Source organism: Engystomops pustulosus, chromosome 2, assembly GCF_040894005.1.
Source record: "Engystomops pustulosus chromosome 2, aEngPut4.maternal, whole genome shotgun sequence".
Classification (NCBI taxonomy): domain Eukaryota; kingdom Metazoa; phylum Chordata; class Amphibia; order Anura; family Leptodactylidae; genus Engystomops; species Engystomops pustulosus.
In genome coordinates this window covers 38,510,334-38,529,955 of record NC_092412.1, presented here as the reverse complement: position 1 = coordinate 38,529,955, position 19,622 = coordinate 38,510,334, and the positions used below count along the sequence as shown (strand labels likewise).

At 41.1% G+C, this 19,622-nt stretch overlaps 1 protein-coding gene across 3 annotated transcripts in view; it reads right to left on the bottom strand.

Moving 5' to 3' along the window:
• The window catches only part of TNFRSF19 (TNF receptor superfamily member 19), a 49,558-nt gene extending 31,214 nt beyond the window's left edge, over positions 1–18,344 (bottom strand). For 2 of the 3 annotated variants that reach the window (XR_011853033.1, XM_072134303.1), the window contains exons 1-3: positions 18,126–18,344; positions 7,114–7,203; positions 3,077–3,187 (exon numbers count right to left, since the gene is read on the bottom strand). Coding sequence is in view for 2 of the 3 variants with exons in the window: in XM_072134303.1 (XP_071990404.1) it covers positions 3,077–3,187; positions 7,114–7,203; positions 18,126–18,329 (405 nt within the window). In the remaining variant the exon portion in view is untranslated. The remainder of the gene's footprint in view (positions 1–3,076; positions 3,188–7,113; positions 7,204–18,125) is intronic. The other variant, XM_072134304.1, reaches the window with a different exon arrangement.
• Between the last annotated feature and the right edge of the window lie 1,278 nt (positions 18,345–19,622).

Sequence of the window (19,622 nt, the reverse complement as noted above, 5' to 3'; positions counted from 1 at the left end):
ATGCTGATGCCTTAAAGGGGTTTTCCACCTTAGTTATATTCCATAGAATGGGCAGATCAGTGGGAGGTTTGACATACAGGACCCCAAACTAATTGGCTATTTCTGGCCTCTAGAGTTAAAATAAACACAGAGAAACAAGCTGGAGGAACAGCTCCATTCTCTGTGAAGTGGCCGCACTGTATTACTACAGCCTGAATAGGAGCTGAGCTACAGTTACCTGAAAACGGAGACGTTCGTCCAGTTTCTTTCTTTGTGTCGATTTGAGCACACACACCCCACTTACCTAATAGCGATGATCTAGCATTGAGATGGAACAACCCTTTAAGGTTCTGTTCCCGTGTCGGCATGTTAGTGTTTCTGTGTCGGTATTCTGATACTTAGCTTTAACACACAAGTGTTATTTTTTGACATGGGTTTGCCAGCAATTTGACAGATAAAACACGCCCCAATGTATTTTTATGGACTAATATGCACAGAAAATTATAGAGCTGGTCCTATCCTTGCCTGTCCTTGTCATTATCGAGCCCTCAAACACCAATGGCATGGGAGACCATGGATCCATTGTTTGCGTCCTGTGAAAGGCTCAGGTAGCCTGCGCCAGGGATGCACTAACACGGATCTATAGGAAGACTCAGTGGCTTAAGCTCTGATTTTCCATGGAAAATGCGGATTCTTGGCAAAGACAATCACCGGTTTGGAGGTTGGAAGTTGCCGGATCACTACTGACCAGGAGTGCATGTGCATAGAGGCATCTTAAGAGCTGGCGGCCATGACCTGAAGTACATGTGAAAGGTGAAGGCTTCTTAATCCTCAGTAGAGAAAAAAAGTAAAAGCCTCTGCAAGAAGAAAATCTCCAGATCCGAGCGAGTCGTCTTACAGGAATCTATGTCATTCGGCTTTTTTACGGCCACATTCTTTCTTTTACTGAAAGCCAATTCTGCAGAGATGTGCTCCCTCTCCAGCTGACTGTAAATCAAAACCATCTACATTTCTATTCATCTCGGCTTCAACAGATGTTTGAGGTTTCTGCCAAATCCTAAACCTGCAATAAGCCCCAGTACATAATGTCATGCCCCCTGGATCGCTCCTTAAAGTCCACATCTTCTCTACTGATGCAAGAAAGTAACAGCAGATGAAAAAGAAGAAAGAAAGGGACGAAAAAAGTATAAAAGAGGCTTTTCTGTATTATGTAACAAAGGATATGAGGAAGATCTCATAATGTCAGAGGGTACAGAATAACAGATGTACCCGCATTAGGCTCCTGGGCCGCACTGAAATCCACACAAAAGAAATCATGAAATATCCGGATCGAATACACGCTGGATAAATCATTCCGATTACATACGTTATAGCTGTGATAAAAGGAAATCAGACAGAACAGCCGGGACAAGGTGGAAGATCCAACAAGTCTCTGATTACATATAAAGCCCAGTGTTTACTACAGGATATGTGTAATACTTCCTTTCTCCTGCGGAGGTGCTGTAAGGTAACTAAATATTCCTCGTAGATTTAATTGACTTGTAAATCTATCATCAAAATCAATCATGATAAAACAGGGACACTTACTCATAGATCCAGGCACCAGGACTGTGGTGATCTTCTTATATTTGTTATCCATGGCCTCCTTCCTTCTTAAATCAGCCTTTAAAATTATGTTTATGAACCTGAAGGGCTCCTTGCGGTGTTACCAAGCAGCGATTCCATGCTCTAGCATCACAGGCTGTTACTCAATGCAGGAGTACTTCTCCTCCTTCTGCCTGTTGGAGGGAGAAGTGCTCTTGCACAGTGTAACAGCCTGTAAAGCCAGGGGCCTCTGGTAATGCCCCCCAGGGCCTAGTATACCTTTAATACTTAATTTTAAAAGGAAGAAGGCCATAACAGATATAAGAAGATCACGACAGTCACGGTGCCCGGTTTTATGAGTAAGTGCCCCTGGTTTATCATGATGGATTTTGATGGTAAATTTCCTTTAAGAAGACACAGTTTCATAAACTTTATTAAGGACTTATAGAACGTTTAACCCATTCAGGACACTATCTTTTGACCGTTGTAGTTAAAATGGAGTCTCCCGTTCAAGAGGACATAACCTATCTTGCAGGGACTATATGTGTAATACTCATTGTCCCCTCTGGGGGAGCCTCAGGAAATTGAACTCTTATTGCCAGCTTTAACCATAGACTACAACTTATCGTTGGTTAACCCTGAAGAGGGGCACTTTGTTATGTGCTTTTAACACCAGGATGGTAAGTAAGACTTAATCAAAGCAGAGAACCCACTTTTTACTGATGTTTGGGGCTCCTTCTGCTGTGTTTTAGAAAAAAAGGTTTAGACATGTTGTAATTTAACAGCCCTTTCTTTATCTCATCTGCCAACCAGGGAAAGTCAGGAGGTCCAAAATCGGTGGGCATGACCAATATACTGCTAAGGTATATAGCCTCCAATTTGTTTAAGAAAATTGGATCTTGGTAACCAGCTGGTAGTTTAGCCTGGTCTCCAAGATCTGCTGCAGCAGGCTGAACTACAAAAATATTAAAGAAAACTCATGAAATATATTGCTTTTTGAGAATCTGCTTTTTGGGCCCCCTCTTTTATAAGGTTCTTTTACTAGATTGTCTGCCCTCTACAAATATACTATAATATATATATATATATATATATATATACATATATATATATATATATATACAGGCAGTCCCCGGGTTACGTACAAGATAGGGTCCGGAGGTTTGTTCTTAAGTTGAATTTGTATGTAAGTCGAAACTGTATATTTTATCATTGTAGATCCAGACAAAATAAAATTTGGCCCCAGTGACAATTGGAGTTTAAACATTTTTTGCTGTAATGGGACCAAGGATTATCAATAAATCTTCATTACAGACTCCTTACCGCTGATCATTGCAGTCTGGGACTATAGTAAAGCATTCAGAAAGCTTCACCAGAGGTGAGAGGGGTCTGTCTGTAACTATGGGTTGTATGTAAGTCGGGTGTCCTTAAGTAGGGGACCGCCTGTATATATATATACACACACATTACTATAATATACTATAACATTACTATAATATATACATTACTATACCTTTGATAGCTCCTTGCCCGGGCCACATTGCCTGCAGGGACGACAGTTCCCAGTGTTATCAAAGTATTCCTGCTCCTTGCAGTCTCCAACTTCGGAAAATACTCTAGTTACCTAGAAAAAAAGTTTTTTAAAAAAGTTTTATCATTTATTTGCTCTAGGAAAACTATGTCGTTACAAAAGACTGGTGCCAACCTATACAGACATCATTTACTTGGAAAAATAGGCAAAGTATGGAGTCAATCCATTAGAATTGATTATAGAAATCCTACAGTTTTGTTGTTTCTAAAGGTATCAATGCTTTTTGATCTCCATGGGAACAGACTACAAACAAACCGTGTGTAGTCTGATGTTATGATCATTCTCTCCCTCAACTTGATTACCTTAATAAACAGCCATAAGGTGATCTTACACTTTACGTAGAGGAGTGGTAAAAGAAGTTTTACAATTCAGTTTGCATAAAATTTTTCAACTACGGTATTTTCCATTTTTTCATACCTACATTGGTAAGATCTAAATTACACAAACATTTCCCCAATGTACTAGCAGTTTTGACCATGTCTGATTGCAGACAGACAGTCTTAACTATTTTCCTTGGAGATCTAATGAACCATACTTTTGTGTGTGTGTGTGTGTGTGTGTGTGTGTGTTATTAGTAGCAGCAGGACTGTGAAAATAAATTTATAGTCCACAATTACAGCTGCCCCTGGAGCACTGCTGTGTTTTTAGTTTAAAAAAAATTAAAACTTCCATTAACAACGACAGTGAGAGAGATCTCCCAGCACAGCAGTGCGAGAACACTACCCAAGTGCTCCAGGTCCAGCTACAATACCAGAATATAAATCACTATGTCACAGTCCTGCTACTACTAACAACAGTTCTGACACCTCTTTATGTGATTTCTCCATCACAAACCATAAACAACCTCTGTGGACATTTCTCCACTTGAGGTCTTCTCCAGTCCTACATCTTTCCTGAGAAAAGCCTGAGGGAACGTGTTAACCGTTCCCTCTGTGAATCATTAAGTCTGGGGGATTTACTCCCGGGATACCAGATGTTACACCTCTCACGTCACAATGTGCATGCTGATGTTACATAGTGGAAAATCATCAAAGCTATCCATCTACGATCAACCCATCACTCTAGACATACTTTTTCAGTTTCACAAGGAATTGGAGGATTATCTATATGCAAATTAGCCTTTCTGTGCAATGGGGGCGGGGTCGTGCCTGCCGGTGCACTTGTTTTATTTGATCAATGCCTTCTTTCTACAGTGGTTGTGAGAAGGGATAGTGCTGGGCGGGGCAAGACGAAGAAACGGTGACCCGACAAGCACAGACACACCCCTGGTGCACCAAAAAGATAATTTATGTGAAACTTTCAATTTTATTTTCTCTAAACATTGCTGGGAAACTTACAATCTGATAGACAATGCTGATTTGGAAGCCGGTAGACCATTATTTCAGAGCGGGCTCTATTTTCCGCTTTGGCCATTTTATGACATACAGTAAAGTGAGACCTTTATGGGTCTGGAATCCAAGATCGCAACAAACATCCTAAATACAGACATCACTTATTTGGTAAGTAGCCAAACACCTCCAAATCAGACTGAGCTTCATGGCAGTGATCTCATATAAAGACTAACAGGCCCAATTTTTGGTGGGACCATAGAGGGGACCCCATATTCTATAATCTTCATTTGTATAAGGCAATAGGGTACAAATACTAAATTCATAATTACTGATGTAAATTACAGATGAGAAATCCAATATTTAGGTAAATGGGGGATATTTCAAGCCATTCAACCCGGCACACAGATAATAAAAAATTGGCGCGTGTTGCCTCCCAGATGAGTGCAGTCAGTGGTAATCTGTGATCAGAACGATGCTATTACCATATGGATGCCAGATGCCGGCCTCTCACGTGTTTATTTTGAAACAATTAATCTTCGCAGACTCAAATGAATAATTGATTTTGGTGGACGAATTAGTGTTTATTAACAGAGCCGTGCCAAATCAATGTGGCTGCTCTCAGGAGAGGAGCCAGGACTTCACATGCAAAACAAGTCAAACAAGCTCATGCTGACTGGATGGAAATCTATGGCACTCATCACTTTGCGTGACCGTCCCTATTGCTCCCCAGACTGGAGACAACGTAACCCTGCTGTACCTAGGAGACCAGAGAGCTGCTCTCATCAACCCAACATCCACGTACCTACAACAGGTTGTGATTCCATGAATCCTCCTCTGGCCCGTCATATAATGACACAACGGAAGTAATGGGACTCCTGCTGTGACTATAGGGGGAAGTCACGGGACTCCTGCTGTGACTATAGGAGGAAGTAACGGGAGTCCTGCTGTGACTATAGGGGGAAGTAACGGGAGTCCTGCTGTGACTATAGGGGGAAGCAACGGGAGTCCTGCTGTGACTATAGGGGGAAGCAACGGGAGTCCTGCTGTGACTATAGGGGGAAGTAACGGGACTCCTGCTGTGACTATAGGGGGAAGTAACGGGACTCCTGCTGTGACTATAGGGGGAAGTAACGGGAGTCCTGCTGTGACTATAGGGGGAAGTAACGGGAGTCCTGCTGTGACTATAGGGGAAAGTAACGGGAGTCCTGCTGTGACTATAGGGGAAAGTAACGGGAGTCCTGCTGTGACTATAGGGGAAGTAACGGGAGCCCTGCTGTGACTATCGGGGGAAGTAACGGGAGTCCAGCTGTGACTATAGGGGGAAGTAACGGGAGTCCAGCTGTGACTATAGGGGGAAGTAACGGGAGTCCTGCTGTGACTATAGGGGGAAGTAACGGGAGTCCAGCTGTGACTATAGGGGGAAGTAACAGGAGTCCTGCTCTGACTATAGGGTTAAGTATTTGGAGTCCTGCTCTGACTGTAGGGGTGAGTAACAGAGTCCTGCTCTGACTATAGGGGGAAGTACTGGGAGTTCTGTTGTGACTGTAGGGGTAGGTAACAGAGTCCTGCTCTGACTATAGGGGGAAGTACTGGGAGTTCTGTTGTGACTGTAGGGGTAAGTAACAGAGTCCTGCTCTGACTATAGGGGGAAGTACTGGGAGTTCTGTTGTGACTGTAGGGGGAAGTAACAGGTATCCTGCTGTGACTATAGGGGGAAGTATCGGGAGTTCTATTGTGATTACAGGGGGAAGTAACAGGCGACTATAGGAGGAAGTATCGGGAGTTCTGTTATGGATATAATGCAAAGTAAAAGTAACAAAATATCTGCTGTGATTATTATTGGGAAGTAATGGAAGGCTTGCTTTAAATGTTGATGGGTGTAATGGGAGCACTGCTGTGACTGTTGGGGGTTGTAATGAAGGTACTGCTGTGACTGTTGGGGGGAGTAATAGGAGTCCTGCTGTGACTATTATAGGGAAGTAATGGGTGTCCTGCTGTTTTTACAATTAAAGACAGAAGGAATTGGGATAACTGTGACTATGGGTGAACTCTCTATTGGGTCACAAAACTATGAATGACATGTAAGAAAAGGTTTATTTTTTAAGGTATTAAGGCAGTATTAACTGCCCCACAGGAGGCTGTGGGGAGTCTGACTGTCTAGATATTAAAGAGCAAAAGGGGTCTTCAATACAATTCTGTGTCTAATTCCCCCTTATAAAGTAGTGAGCTGCTGTTTCATTAGAAGTCCTGCGCCAATGAAAGAGTCTCGTCTTAAAATCACAAACCAATAATACTTGTGGTGGCAATCTGACAAATGGAAAATGATCCCCCTGCTGACCGCAAATAATATACACATCTTCTACTTGGTAGCTTATTATTAGCTTTGACCGCACATTTTTCTCCGTTTATATGGAATCTGGATCGAGTTTAAATGGGAAGACTTTGAAGTCCTTGGATGTGTTATGCGGAGACACCGCAGCTATGCCGAGCGTGTTTGTACAAGACGGGATGTGATTATTCACTGGCTGCTGATAAACAGGATTCTCCAATGTGTGACAGTATATACTGCCGAGACCTCCAGGGATTTCCAGGCCGCTCTAAAGTAGCAACTTCTCCCAGATTACTTACCAAGCATGTCAGCAGAAACCACAGCATCTTATACAAAAATAGTCCCGTCTGAGGCGCCGTGCAAGCCATGACTATTCTATCCACAGGAACCTGAAAGAAGCAATAAAAGCAATGAGCAAAAATGAAAAATACATCTCTCTATAAAAGATGTATATGGGAGGGGTAATCAGGACTCTCTGCTGTTAATCACTGTGTGTGGGAGGGGTAATCAGGACTCTCTGCTGTCAATCACTGTGTGTGTGTGTGGGGGGGGGGGTTATCAGGACTCTCACTGTCAATCACAGTGTGTGGGCAGGGTAATCAAGACTCTCCACTGTCAATCACTGTGTGTGGGTGGGGTAATCAGGACTCTTTGCTGTCAATCACTGTGTGTGGGTGGGGTTATCAAGACTCTCACTGTCAATCACTGTGTGCGGGAGGGGTAATCAAGACTCCACTGTCAATCACTGTGTGTGGGCGGGGTAATCAAGACTCTCCACTATCAATCACTGTGTGTGGGCAGAGTTATCAGTACTCTCACTGTCAATCACTGTGTGTAGGTGGGATGATCAAGACTCCCCACTGTCAATCACTGTGTGTGGGCAGGGTAATCAGTACTTACTGTCAATCACTGTGTGTGGGCATAGTTATCAGTACTCCCTGTCAATCACTGTGTTAGGGAAGGGTAATCGCAATGTCTCTCCTTGGAGTCCTGTCAGAATTTACTCATCTCTTATCCAGAAATTCCGCTCATATAAACAGATATATCACAGAGCTCAGTTTTTCTCTCCATTATATCCTACTCTTAGATGGGCCAGAACACAATGGGGCACATTTACTAATGGGGCACCGCATTTCCATCGGGTTTCCAGATTATTTCCGATTTGCGCCGCATTTAACAGGGGTTTTTGGCGCACGCAATCGGATTTTGGCCCCGACATTCATGCGACACGAATCAGGGGGCGTGGCCATTGGACAACCCGACTGATTCGCAGGATATAAAAATTCAGATTGTGTCACAAGACATACACCGGGAAGAAGAAGGTGAACTCCGGCGGACCTCAGCGGGGAAGCGACAGGACCGGGTAGGTATATGTGCCCCATTATATTTCACAGTTTTACTATAATGAAGTTGCCGTGACATTTTGATCCCTACCTATTAGATCTCAAGTATGTTTTCCAACAAACTTTAATGGGAAACATTAAAGGTTTTGCAACACTCAAGAGGAAAAGTGCAAAATATGACATTATTACATTTTCTTATCCTGTTGATTATTTAAATCTATTTATTTATGTGTCTTTCATGATATCCTTTATAAACTTCTATATACTTCATGGACTTTTGTTCCCAAATTGTTTGGTTTGTTCATTGCTTTACGCTTCAGTTAATACTTTGTCTAATCTCATCCGATCTCCGAGAAAACTATAGAACAAGGCCTAATCATTAACTTCTGACAACTTTGCCGCCTCACCATCCATATGTCCCCACCGCTATAAGACCAAAGCGAGTAATAACTTACTGATAAGGCCGGCAGTCTAGAAGCGTGGCGTCGCGCTTGCTAAGTAAGAGTTTATGGGGCATTTAAATGTTCCTTGATAACATGGCCCAGTTTCACGCTACATAAACCTTCAGAGACTGCAGGAAATTAATTGAATTGTTTATTAGAAAACAATGGAAAACTTTACAGTTCAGATCTCAAACAAATTCATTCCAAGCAAAAAGACCACAATAAAGAAAAATAGACCACAAAGTACAAAAAGACTTTATCCTGGAGGAGGCAAATGACTAGATGAGCTTTGTTTTTTCTTATAAGTGCAGCAGAATTCTCTCACACATAAAAGGAGAAGTAGACTCACATCTACATATTTAGATAATTGCAAGGTCAGAACTGAAAAGACCCCGGGTTCAGACTGCTCGGCACGGTGTCAAGACCTGCAGCTGAAGGCGTTCTCCTGCTGCCGGATCTTGGATGGCTTCAGACTTTTTGCGTTTGCTTTAGAACGATCACTTTCATCTCACTTCCCCAGGCTATCGCAACAACGGCCATTGACACTGCGCCAGGAGGCTCGGAGAACAGGTATTTCTTTTCAAGAGTTCCTCGTCCCACAAGGCTAACAAGTCTACTAATAATTAGTGCGCCCTCATTATCTTTTACCAACCCCGGAATAATGCAAGTGGGGAAAAAAAAACCAGTCCTAGGGATGGAGAAGAAAGATTCCATTCGGAGAGTCAAAAATAAGAGATTGGTCAAAGTCGGTAACAGAATAAAGGGGCGTTGCAAGGGAATTTCCACATTCTTAACAAAACCTTTAACTTCAGGTGATTTAATTTTGACCCTTATTGGGGCGTTTCACAAGCCATTTTCTTTGGCACACAAGCCTTAATGGAACACTCCAAGTCAGAATTATTAAGAGGTTCCATAAGGGCAAATGTAATATTTGCTTAATTTTACCTCTTTTTCAAAATTGGCTGAAGTCGGGATACTTTAGCAGCGCTATGTATCTTTCTAAATGTGCTATTGTGATGCATAATTTTTTTTCCCTTTGTTTCTGATTTGAGTTTTTTAAAACGTTTTTTTGCAACTTTTTAGGTACATGGATCCGCTCTTCTGTTAAATAGGCTTTATAAATAATGCAAATCAATTAACAGCTATGGAGAAAAGGGCCCACCAGATTTGACAAGGATCAATGGGAAGAGTTAGCAGGAATATTACAATTGTTTTCCATTTTCTCTCAGTATTGGAAAAAATATCCGCTTCTCTGGGAACATTTTTAAGGCCCTTATCACAATATTATGACAGCTCTAATTGGAGACCTCTCAATCAACTACTAGTAGAAACTTTAATCAAACCCAATTCACGAACACGCTCTTCCAAAGAAAAGACTGTTTGCTTATCCTGTGTAATTTTTAAAAAGTGGAAAACCGGTAATGGGTGTGGTCTGAGATTCAACATCGGGTGCCAAAGTGTTGGTGCAATTTTGTTGGCGGTAAATTTGGCAAATAATAGATGGCGTAAGAAAAGATTAGATCAGTCTAAAAACATACAGATGCTCTGAGTAGCAAGGCCAAAAATAAACCAATACATATACTGTCAACCCCATTGCTACAAGGGACGTCAGATTTGGTATGTAGTTAACATCATGAACGTGCCTGTTTTTCAAGTGGAAGGAGGACTTTTCGTTGCCTTGGGCTCCGAACGACCCGTGCTTGACGAAAGACGCCCTGTCACACAAATGTCCCCTGAAAAAGGGTTGTCCATCCAAGAAAAAGGCTAAGGAAGATGTAAAAATAAAATTTATACCTCACCGATCCCCTGCTGCGCCCATTCCTCTGCTTTCCAGGCCCCACAAGAGTCTTTAATTCATAGTTCTCGTACATTATGACCTCCCAATCTGTTGCTGACCAATATTGTATGATTTTCGTTCAAAAACAATTACTCTCGGACAATCCCTTTAAGATTTATAGAACTTTCAGTTTATCAGAAATTAATCTAAACTCCTCACATCCACCAATGATCATGGGCAATCTGTGTGGAGCCTCCCAGAATGTGTTCAGTTTCCCTGCAGCGCCACCACAGGAAAAATGAGGCATTACAAAGTGTTCATTCACTAAAATCAATGGGCTGCCTATGTCATAAAAGGATGCGTTGGGAGTGAGGGCCGCTCTATGTAGTCACTCTGGCTAAAAAATAAGAATAAAAAAATGTCTGACCCCCCCCTCCTCTATCTACTAAATTTCCTAATATGGTATTTTAAAGTGAGTTTTCTAACCCAAACAAATCCTAAAAGGGTTGTTATATCATCTGTACATCTAACCCTGGCGACGTGCCCGTTTTTCTTTAATAAATAAGAGTACTTGAGGTTACGAAAACGCGATATGAGGAAAGTAAAGGCTGTATTTTTGCAAGGACTTTATTACAGTCCTTTACAAAGCCTGACTTGGCATAGACTTAATCCAACCTTCAGCTAAATGAGTTACTTATCACAGCTAGGGGTATCATAAAGCCAAAATATCTGGAGGCCCAGTCCTTAGATCTGTCTTTGATATAAATCCCTCTGATCACCAGGATGGAGCGTACAGTATTTAGATTCCAGCTCCGCAGTATATTGTACATCTGTCTTTTGTTCCGGCTCCACCAGACCCGCAAAACAGTAGCGTCGCAGGTAACCCTTGCAGGGCCACAGCCGTGCACGACAGCTCAGAGATCAAAGTTTCAGCGTTCTCAATGGCGAACGTCTTAAACCATATCTAATTGCAAGAAGAATTACCATTCTGTATCTATTTACAGTGTCTATGCCAATTCCCGAACAATGCCTTCACGTCTCCGGCAGCTTACCATAGGTTTTTTTGGCATGAGAGACGTACAAGGATAATGTGACTGGTTTCTTTTAAGGAGTCTTAAAAATCCATTCATCTTACAGTGAAAAGGGAAAACCTCTGATCGTTCCTTCTGGCTAAGCAAAAACCTGATCGCATCTCATCTGTAAGGGATACTTTAGGAAAACAGTTCAGATGCCAGGGAATGTGCCAAGGTAGCGGGCAAATAGGGGCAGATATTACAACATCGAGGTAAGTAAAAGTATCAGACAACTTTTACTGCTGTTAATTATCAATAAATTGACAACTGAACGTTACCACCCCCTTAATGGGGTTGTCTAGTCAAAACTAGTAAGCCCCCATCCACAGAATATGGGATAACTGATAATCAATGGGGACAACCCCATTCATTGCACCCCAAAAGAATGGAGCGTCTGGTTGCACATGCGCACGTCCGCTGCATTCACTGTCTAGGGAACTGACTGAGAAAGCTGAACACGGCGCTCAGATAACTGTCAGTGCCATAGAGATGAATGGAGCAGCAGGGCACAAGTGCAACCATTTGGGGTCCAAATGGGGTACAAAGGACTCCCGTTCTTGTAATTCATGGGGGTCCCACCACTGAGACCCCCACCATTCACCATGTTGTTGTGACTGAACAATCCCTTTAAGTGGTGGTATGATAAACCCAGCTTTCATTGAACAGTGTAAGACTATGCCGGGACCCCCCATAAGCCCAATTTTCAACTAAGCCGAAATAAACCATAGCGTAAGATATAAAGATAAGATGCTCCGGAATTATAATATTTTGGGAAATCCACATTTTTACTACACTGACAAGTTCAAAGAGCTAATGGGTCGTCCCCTTTATTGAATTATTTATTGCCTAGTAAGAAAAGGTTCTTCTTTTACTAGAAAAACAGCACCACTCCTGTACATAGGCTGTGCCTGGTACTGCGGCTGAATCACATAAATCTGAAAGTTTAGCCAAAACAGCGGATACAACCTGCAGACAAGCCTGCCCCCTATTCAGGGAGAAAGAAAATCCAATCCCCATATAATCAGTTATACAGGACGTCTCTTCAAAATGCAGGTCTTGTCCTCTTCACCTGTTCTATAGAATTTCTGTAGATTAAAGGGAAATTCTACTGTTAAGAGCAATAGAGGAAAAGGGGGATCTAGTCGGATAACAATGGGAAGGCCTGCAATGCCTCTCAATGGAGAAAAAACTCTTATCTGATATGGGTGGCTTATAGGGGTTGTCTTATCACCACGACTCCATGTCTATATGAGGGAGAGGTCATGAGCCATGGATGCCCACCCTCTGTCTTTTGACATGATCAAGAAGGTCCTAAAAGTTTGGTAAATGAAACTTCAGATGACAACAACAAATTATTCTAGAGTCAAATTTGAAGCACACTACCCAACATCTAAATCTTGGCCGAAACTGGATCATGTAAGAGAACATTGATCGCAAGTTCTTCACCCAAGCCATGACCAAATGGCTGAATAAAGGCAATGCAGTGGCACAGTCAAAGTCTAGACCTCAACCCAATTGGAAGAAATGTTAATGGAGAGAGACCAATACCCCTAAACATCAATGACCTGGAGCAATCGTGTAAATAAGAAGAGTCAAAGCCCTAAGAAAGACTGAGTGACGTATGGATGGGCACTACGTTTTGCACACATGGGTTTTTACATTTTGGCTTCATTTTTGGTAAATAAATATTGGAACGGTGCGATCTAATGTGCGATGTCCTCCAGTTACCTCATATCTAATATATGAGGTATAAAGATATCATAAAGATATTCTAAGGTTCCGAAAACAATAGAATTTTTGATCCTATATAGATATCTACAAAGTAGACCCCTCAATATGCGAGAATAAAAGACATTCAAATACAGCCAAGTGGTCATCATAGAGGACATCTATGGTGGTCTACATCTGAAGTGTGGAGGACCCAAGGCACTCAGCTCTTCACCCTGTAGCCCCAATTTGACAGTTCCGGTCTCTTTTTAATGCAAATACAAGGCAAATGCAGAGAGATGGGATCACAGGTTAAGGTGATAAGTCGCTGTGCCTAGGTAAAGAGTGATGGGAACACAATTCTGGAGATGCCTATCAAAGACATCATTCTATAGGACTCCTGTAATCTAGGCAATGGTCCGTCTGATGATTAGGTTTATTGTCCTTACTATATTAAATTACCTACCCTTAACGGATAAATGATTGTCAGCTCCTTTTGAAGGTGTGTAAGGCCCCCCTGGGGTCAGAGAGAATTTCCAAGAGCTACCAGAATAATGTAGAATAGGTCAATTAATAATCATACTGGATCTCTTCCGGCTCAAGAGGTCCTCCAATCAATGCTTTGGAATGATGCACAAAATGAAAGGACATTCACCACCAGGATGAAGGATTGTTAACCAAGTAAACTGACATACTGGTGTGTGTCCCCTCTGGCAGGATCTTCTCTGCTACCAGCTTCTTATGCCCTGGTTTTTTTTTTTTTTAAAAAAAAGCCTTTTAAAATTATGCAAATGGTCCTGAGGGGCTCCAAGCTCCATTGGTGTTATGTCATTTGCATAATTTTTAAAGCATTTTTTCTTAGTTGGCTTGGTTTACAATCCTTCATCCTGGTACTAGATGTAATTTAAGTCTTATTTTCTCATACCCTGTCATCCTCCATCTAGCACATGACAGATCCCCCGCTGTTATCTATTTCCTGACTCCTCCCATCACGCAGGGAATAACTGCTCAGCCAATCCCAGGCCTCATAGTTTGAGGCAGGTGGTCGGAAGGGTCAGAAATGTTCATCTGGACGACCTCTTTAAGACCTAAATTACATGTTTGCTTCATAGAATAAAGTCAATCTAACATCAAAAGTACCAACATAAGGCTATGACACTATAACATATTAAACGATCTGGGCTATGTAAAGATCAATAACCCCAAATACTAGAGTACAGTACTATATGCAATGTACTATATCTAAAAGCAAATACAAGTTGTAGATAATCATTGAATCTCAACAACCCTAAGATGTAATCAGGACAAGTCCAGGCTGAGGCCATGTTCACACATGTACATTTGGCATCAGTATTTGTGAGCCAAAACCAGGAGGGCAAAATAGAGAGTGGGAACGATCTACCATAGGGGGAAAAGCCTGATTTGCTGGAGTCTACATTGCTCTAATTTGGAGACAATGGTATTATTAGGGTTAAACCAAGATTGTAACAACATTTTGCAAAAGTATTATTTCTTTAAAAGTTGCTTTTTATCAACTTGTCCTCACACACAATGGAAAGAGTGTTACAAAAATGCAAAAAAACGTTTTTCCCAAAGAAAGCAAAAAGTTGCAAATCTCGAGCACATGGCTTGATAAATCAATCCCTAAACTCATAATAAAGGGATTTGCACCTATTCTGTCCCTAAGGATATGCTCCTAATTTGGGTAAATTAGGGGTCTTTCACACTGGCCTTGTGTCTCTCATCTGTGATTCAGGGATTTTCACAGAATCCTTACTGATCCGTTCTTTTCTATGGTGGTTTTCACATGTCAGTTGTTTTCCACTGATCCATTGTCCTTGTAAAAAATTACAATCACGGAATCAACGGAAGGCAATAGAAGTCTATGGGTCCGCAGGTCTGTTTTTTTTATTGATGATGCTGGGGAACCATGTGTTATGTTTTCCATCCAATGTTAAAGACAACAAAAAGACAAAAGAAAAGCAAAACGCAGACAAAAACGGATCCGATGTCAACGGGCACACACAGTACACAACAGTGCGAATCCACCTTCACATGACCATATGCATTTTGCATCCATTTTTCAGCCACAAAGACGCCCCGTGTGTCCCCTGTATGCCACAGTAAATAAGCCGTATTCATAAAAAATACCCAAGTGACCTGGTCTCCTGGAAAGCCCATTGTAAAAACAGTTGGCAAAACCGTATGCCGCAAATTATTGTTTTCCGTTTTTTTGCATTACGGTCTCAAGCCCATCATATAGATATCAGTATTTCCCATTACATGCAGTTTTTTTAGACGTTTTTTCTGTCTAAAAAAATTGGTGGTGTGCATGAAGCCTTACTCTGCAGAATATGGACCGGTGTGAGCCATAAGGGAAGGGTGCAGGATTTTAGAAACCATGTATAGTACATTTATGGTTTTTCTTTACTCATGTTTTTGGCTTTAAAAAAATCGAAATCTGTGTCTTTACCCATAAAGGGATAGTGATGCGATGCACAGCACAGCCTGGCTATAACAAGTCTATAACAACACTATACCACAAGAAAAAAGTACTACATACACATTGCTTAAAAATGAAAATTATTATTTAATAAAACCATGAGAATCTCTTATCTGCTAGAACTAGGGCTCATAAGTACATGTGTCCAGAATATGCACCATCCATGAAGCGAGCTGAGCCTCTTGCCTCAGGCGGCATTAGCTGCACCAAGTTGGAGGGCAGTATCAGGGGCGCAATTACCTTCTATAAAGCAGGTCTTGGAACCTAAACTAATTTCTCTTGACTCCTGAGGCCAGCATGCATTGAGAACTGACTTACTAAAAAAATAACCTGATATATTACTTCTGGATGCGACGGAGGGGGCACTGTTCTATACCTCGCCTCAGGCAGCAGAGGGTTTAGATTCACCCCTGCATGTGACACTGTGAACATGGAAAAAATACCAACTACAGCAGTGTGAATGTCACATGTCAAATTTATTGGGTGATTTTGACACATTTGGCCCCTTCCTTTATTATTTTGAACACCTAAAAAAGTGTGGGGCACAGAGGTCCTAAAACGTGCATAAAGCAGATATAATACAGAAAAAAGTGAGATAGTTCTACAGCCTCCATTGATTATAGAATACAGGTGGTCCCCGACTTAAGAACACTCGACTTACATACGACCCCTAGTTACAAACGGACGCCTGGATATTGGTAATTTATTGTACTTTATCCCTAGGCTACAATAATCAGCTGTAACAGTTATCACAGGTGTCTGTAATGAAGCTTTATTGTTAATATTGTTTCTTATGACAACCCAACATTTTTAAAATCCAATTGTCACAGAGACCAAAAAAGTTCTGTCTGGGATTACAATGATAAAATATACAGTTCCGACTTACATACAAACTCAACTTAAGAACAAACCTACAGACCCTATCTTGTATGTAACCCGGGGACTACCTGTAACATGTACAGTTTCTTCACATTATAAAAGACCATCACAGAATTCAACGTCTAAGATTTTTAGGACAACAATGGCAACAACCCAAAAAACTAAAAATAACATGTACCCCCAAAAGCACACTGCTCCTGCTACTAAAGTTATAAACCTACAGTCCCCAATCCACAATTTTGGAAGAAAATGTCTCAATTAGATTACAAAAATAGCATCTAAAACTGCATAAAATGCAGCGTCAAAGTGTAAGCATCCAAAACTACCACCAGGATAAGGGTTAATAAGTGTAACCAAATACACAAATAAATAAAATGAAATCAACAAATTCACAATGTAACATTCTAACGTAACTTCTATAAATCCCCAAAGTGATGTAGTAATAATAAAAGAATCTTACACGCTGATTTTTCAATAAAAATAGATGGAATTTTAGATGGATACATTGGCAAATGCGAACAAATACATAAGTCCAGCAGAAGCGCAGTGTGAACGGTGTCCTATCTGGGTAACATAGCAGTGCAGGGACGTCTTCTACAAAGTTGTAAGATGACTATTAAGGATAGGATAACTATAAATATGACTATTTCGTAAGGATAACTAACCAAATAAGGTGCATGGACACTAAATTGGTGCAAATGATTAATATTTTGGAATGAATGAAATATTTTTGGGAATTTGAAGCAGAATTCATTAATCCTGGTATTAATAACGGCACATGCAGTGCCATAGGGTGATACATGCAGTATAGGGTCCATGTATATACATATATATAGGGTGATACATGCAGTATAGGGTGCATGTATATACATATATATAGGGTGATACATGCAGTATAGGGTCCATGTATATACATATATATAGGGTGATACATGCAGTATAGGGTCCATGTATATACATATATATAGGGTGATACATGCGGTATAAGGTGCATGTATAGCTATGTATATAGGGTGATACATGGAGTATACGGTGCATATATATATATATACACAGTGATATCACACAGGGATGTCATAGTACAGGGATAATACACACAGTGATGTCACAGTACCAAGATAATACACACAGTAATGCCACAGTACAGGGAAAACACACAGTAATGTCACAGTTCAGACATAATGCAAACAGTGATGTCCCAGTAAAGTCTTAATATATATAAGGATGATACATGCAGTACAAGGTGCATATATATATATATATATATATATGTATATAGGGTTATACATGCAGTATAGGGTGTATATATATATAAGGGTGATACATGCAGTATAGGGTGCATGTATATACATGTATATAGGGTGATATATGCATTATAGGGTGCATGTATAGATATATGTATATAGGTTAATACATGCAGTGTAGGATGTATAGGTTGTATACAGGATGATAAATGCAGTATAGGGTGCATGTATATATACATGCAGTGTATTTAATAAGATGCGGGTACATTTGCACAGTTAGATGCACAATTAGCTATACACATAGTAATACAGGTAGGTAGGTAGGTAGGTAGTTGCGGTCACCTGCAGCTCCTGGGTGCCTCCCCCGTGGTGCTCGCTGCACGGTGTCCCGGGCACAGCCTCCCCGCTGCCCGTCTGCTCCTGCGCGGCCGCCCGGAGCTGTGTGTGAGCGGAGAGATCAGTGTCCTCTCCTAGGAGACAGTCCCCGCCCCTGTCCCCGCCCACTGCCTGCCCTCCTCTGCGAGGACATGTGTATTGTCCGGACATAGTGTGAGAACTATAGAGGAATTATACTGACCAATCACAACACTGATAACAACTATAGGAGGAGGCTTATAAACTATAAGATAGAAGATGGTTCATAGCTGTAACAGAGGTGACTTTTCAATTCACAGGAATAACACTCATAGAGATATCAGAGTACAGGGATAATACACACAGTGATGTCACAGTACAGGAATAACACTCATAGAGATGTCAGAGTACAGGGATAATACACACAGTGATGTCACAGTACAGGAATAATATACACAGTGATGTCACAGTACAGGGATAATACACACAGTGATGTCACAGTACAGGGATAATACACACAGTGATGTCACAGTACAGAGGTAATACACACAGTGATGTCACAGTACATGGATAATACACACAGTGATGTCACAGTACAGGGATAATACACACAGTAATGACACAGTATAGAGACAATACACACAGTGATGTCACAGTACATGGATAATACACACAGTGATGTCACAGTACAGGGATAATACACACAGTGATGTCACAGTACAGAGGTAATACACACAGTGATGTCACAGTACATGGATAATACACACAGTGATGTCACAGTACAGAAAAAATACACACAGTGATGTCACAGAACAGGGATAATACACAGTGATATCACAGTATAGGGATAAAACATTCAGTTAAGTCAGTGTAGAGAGATAATATACACAGTAATGTCACTATACATAATACAAACAGTGATGTCCCAGTAAAAACATAATACACACAGTGATATCACAGTACAAGGATAATACACACAGTGATATCACAGTACAGTGTTAAAAGATTCAGTTAGGTCAGCGTAGAGGTATATTATACACAGTAATATCACAGTATAAGAATAATACACACAGTGATCTCCGAGTATAGGATAGGATAGGAAAATACACACAGACACATAGTAACATAGTATAAGATAATACACAGAGTAAGAGTAGAGGAATAATACACACAGTGATGTCACAGTACAGGGATAATACACACAGGGATGTCACAGTACAGGGATAATACACACAGTAATGCCACAGTACAGGGAAACACACAGTAATGTCACAGTTCAGACATAATACAAACAGTGATGTCCCAGTAAAGTCTTAATACACACAGTGATGGTTCAGTACAGAGATAATACACACAGTGATGTCACAGTACAGGGATAATACACATAGTGATGCCACAGTACTGGGATAGTATACACAGTGATGTCACAGTACAGGTATAATATGTAAAGTGATGTCACCGTAAAGAGGTAATACACAGTGATAT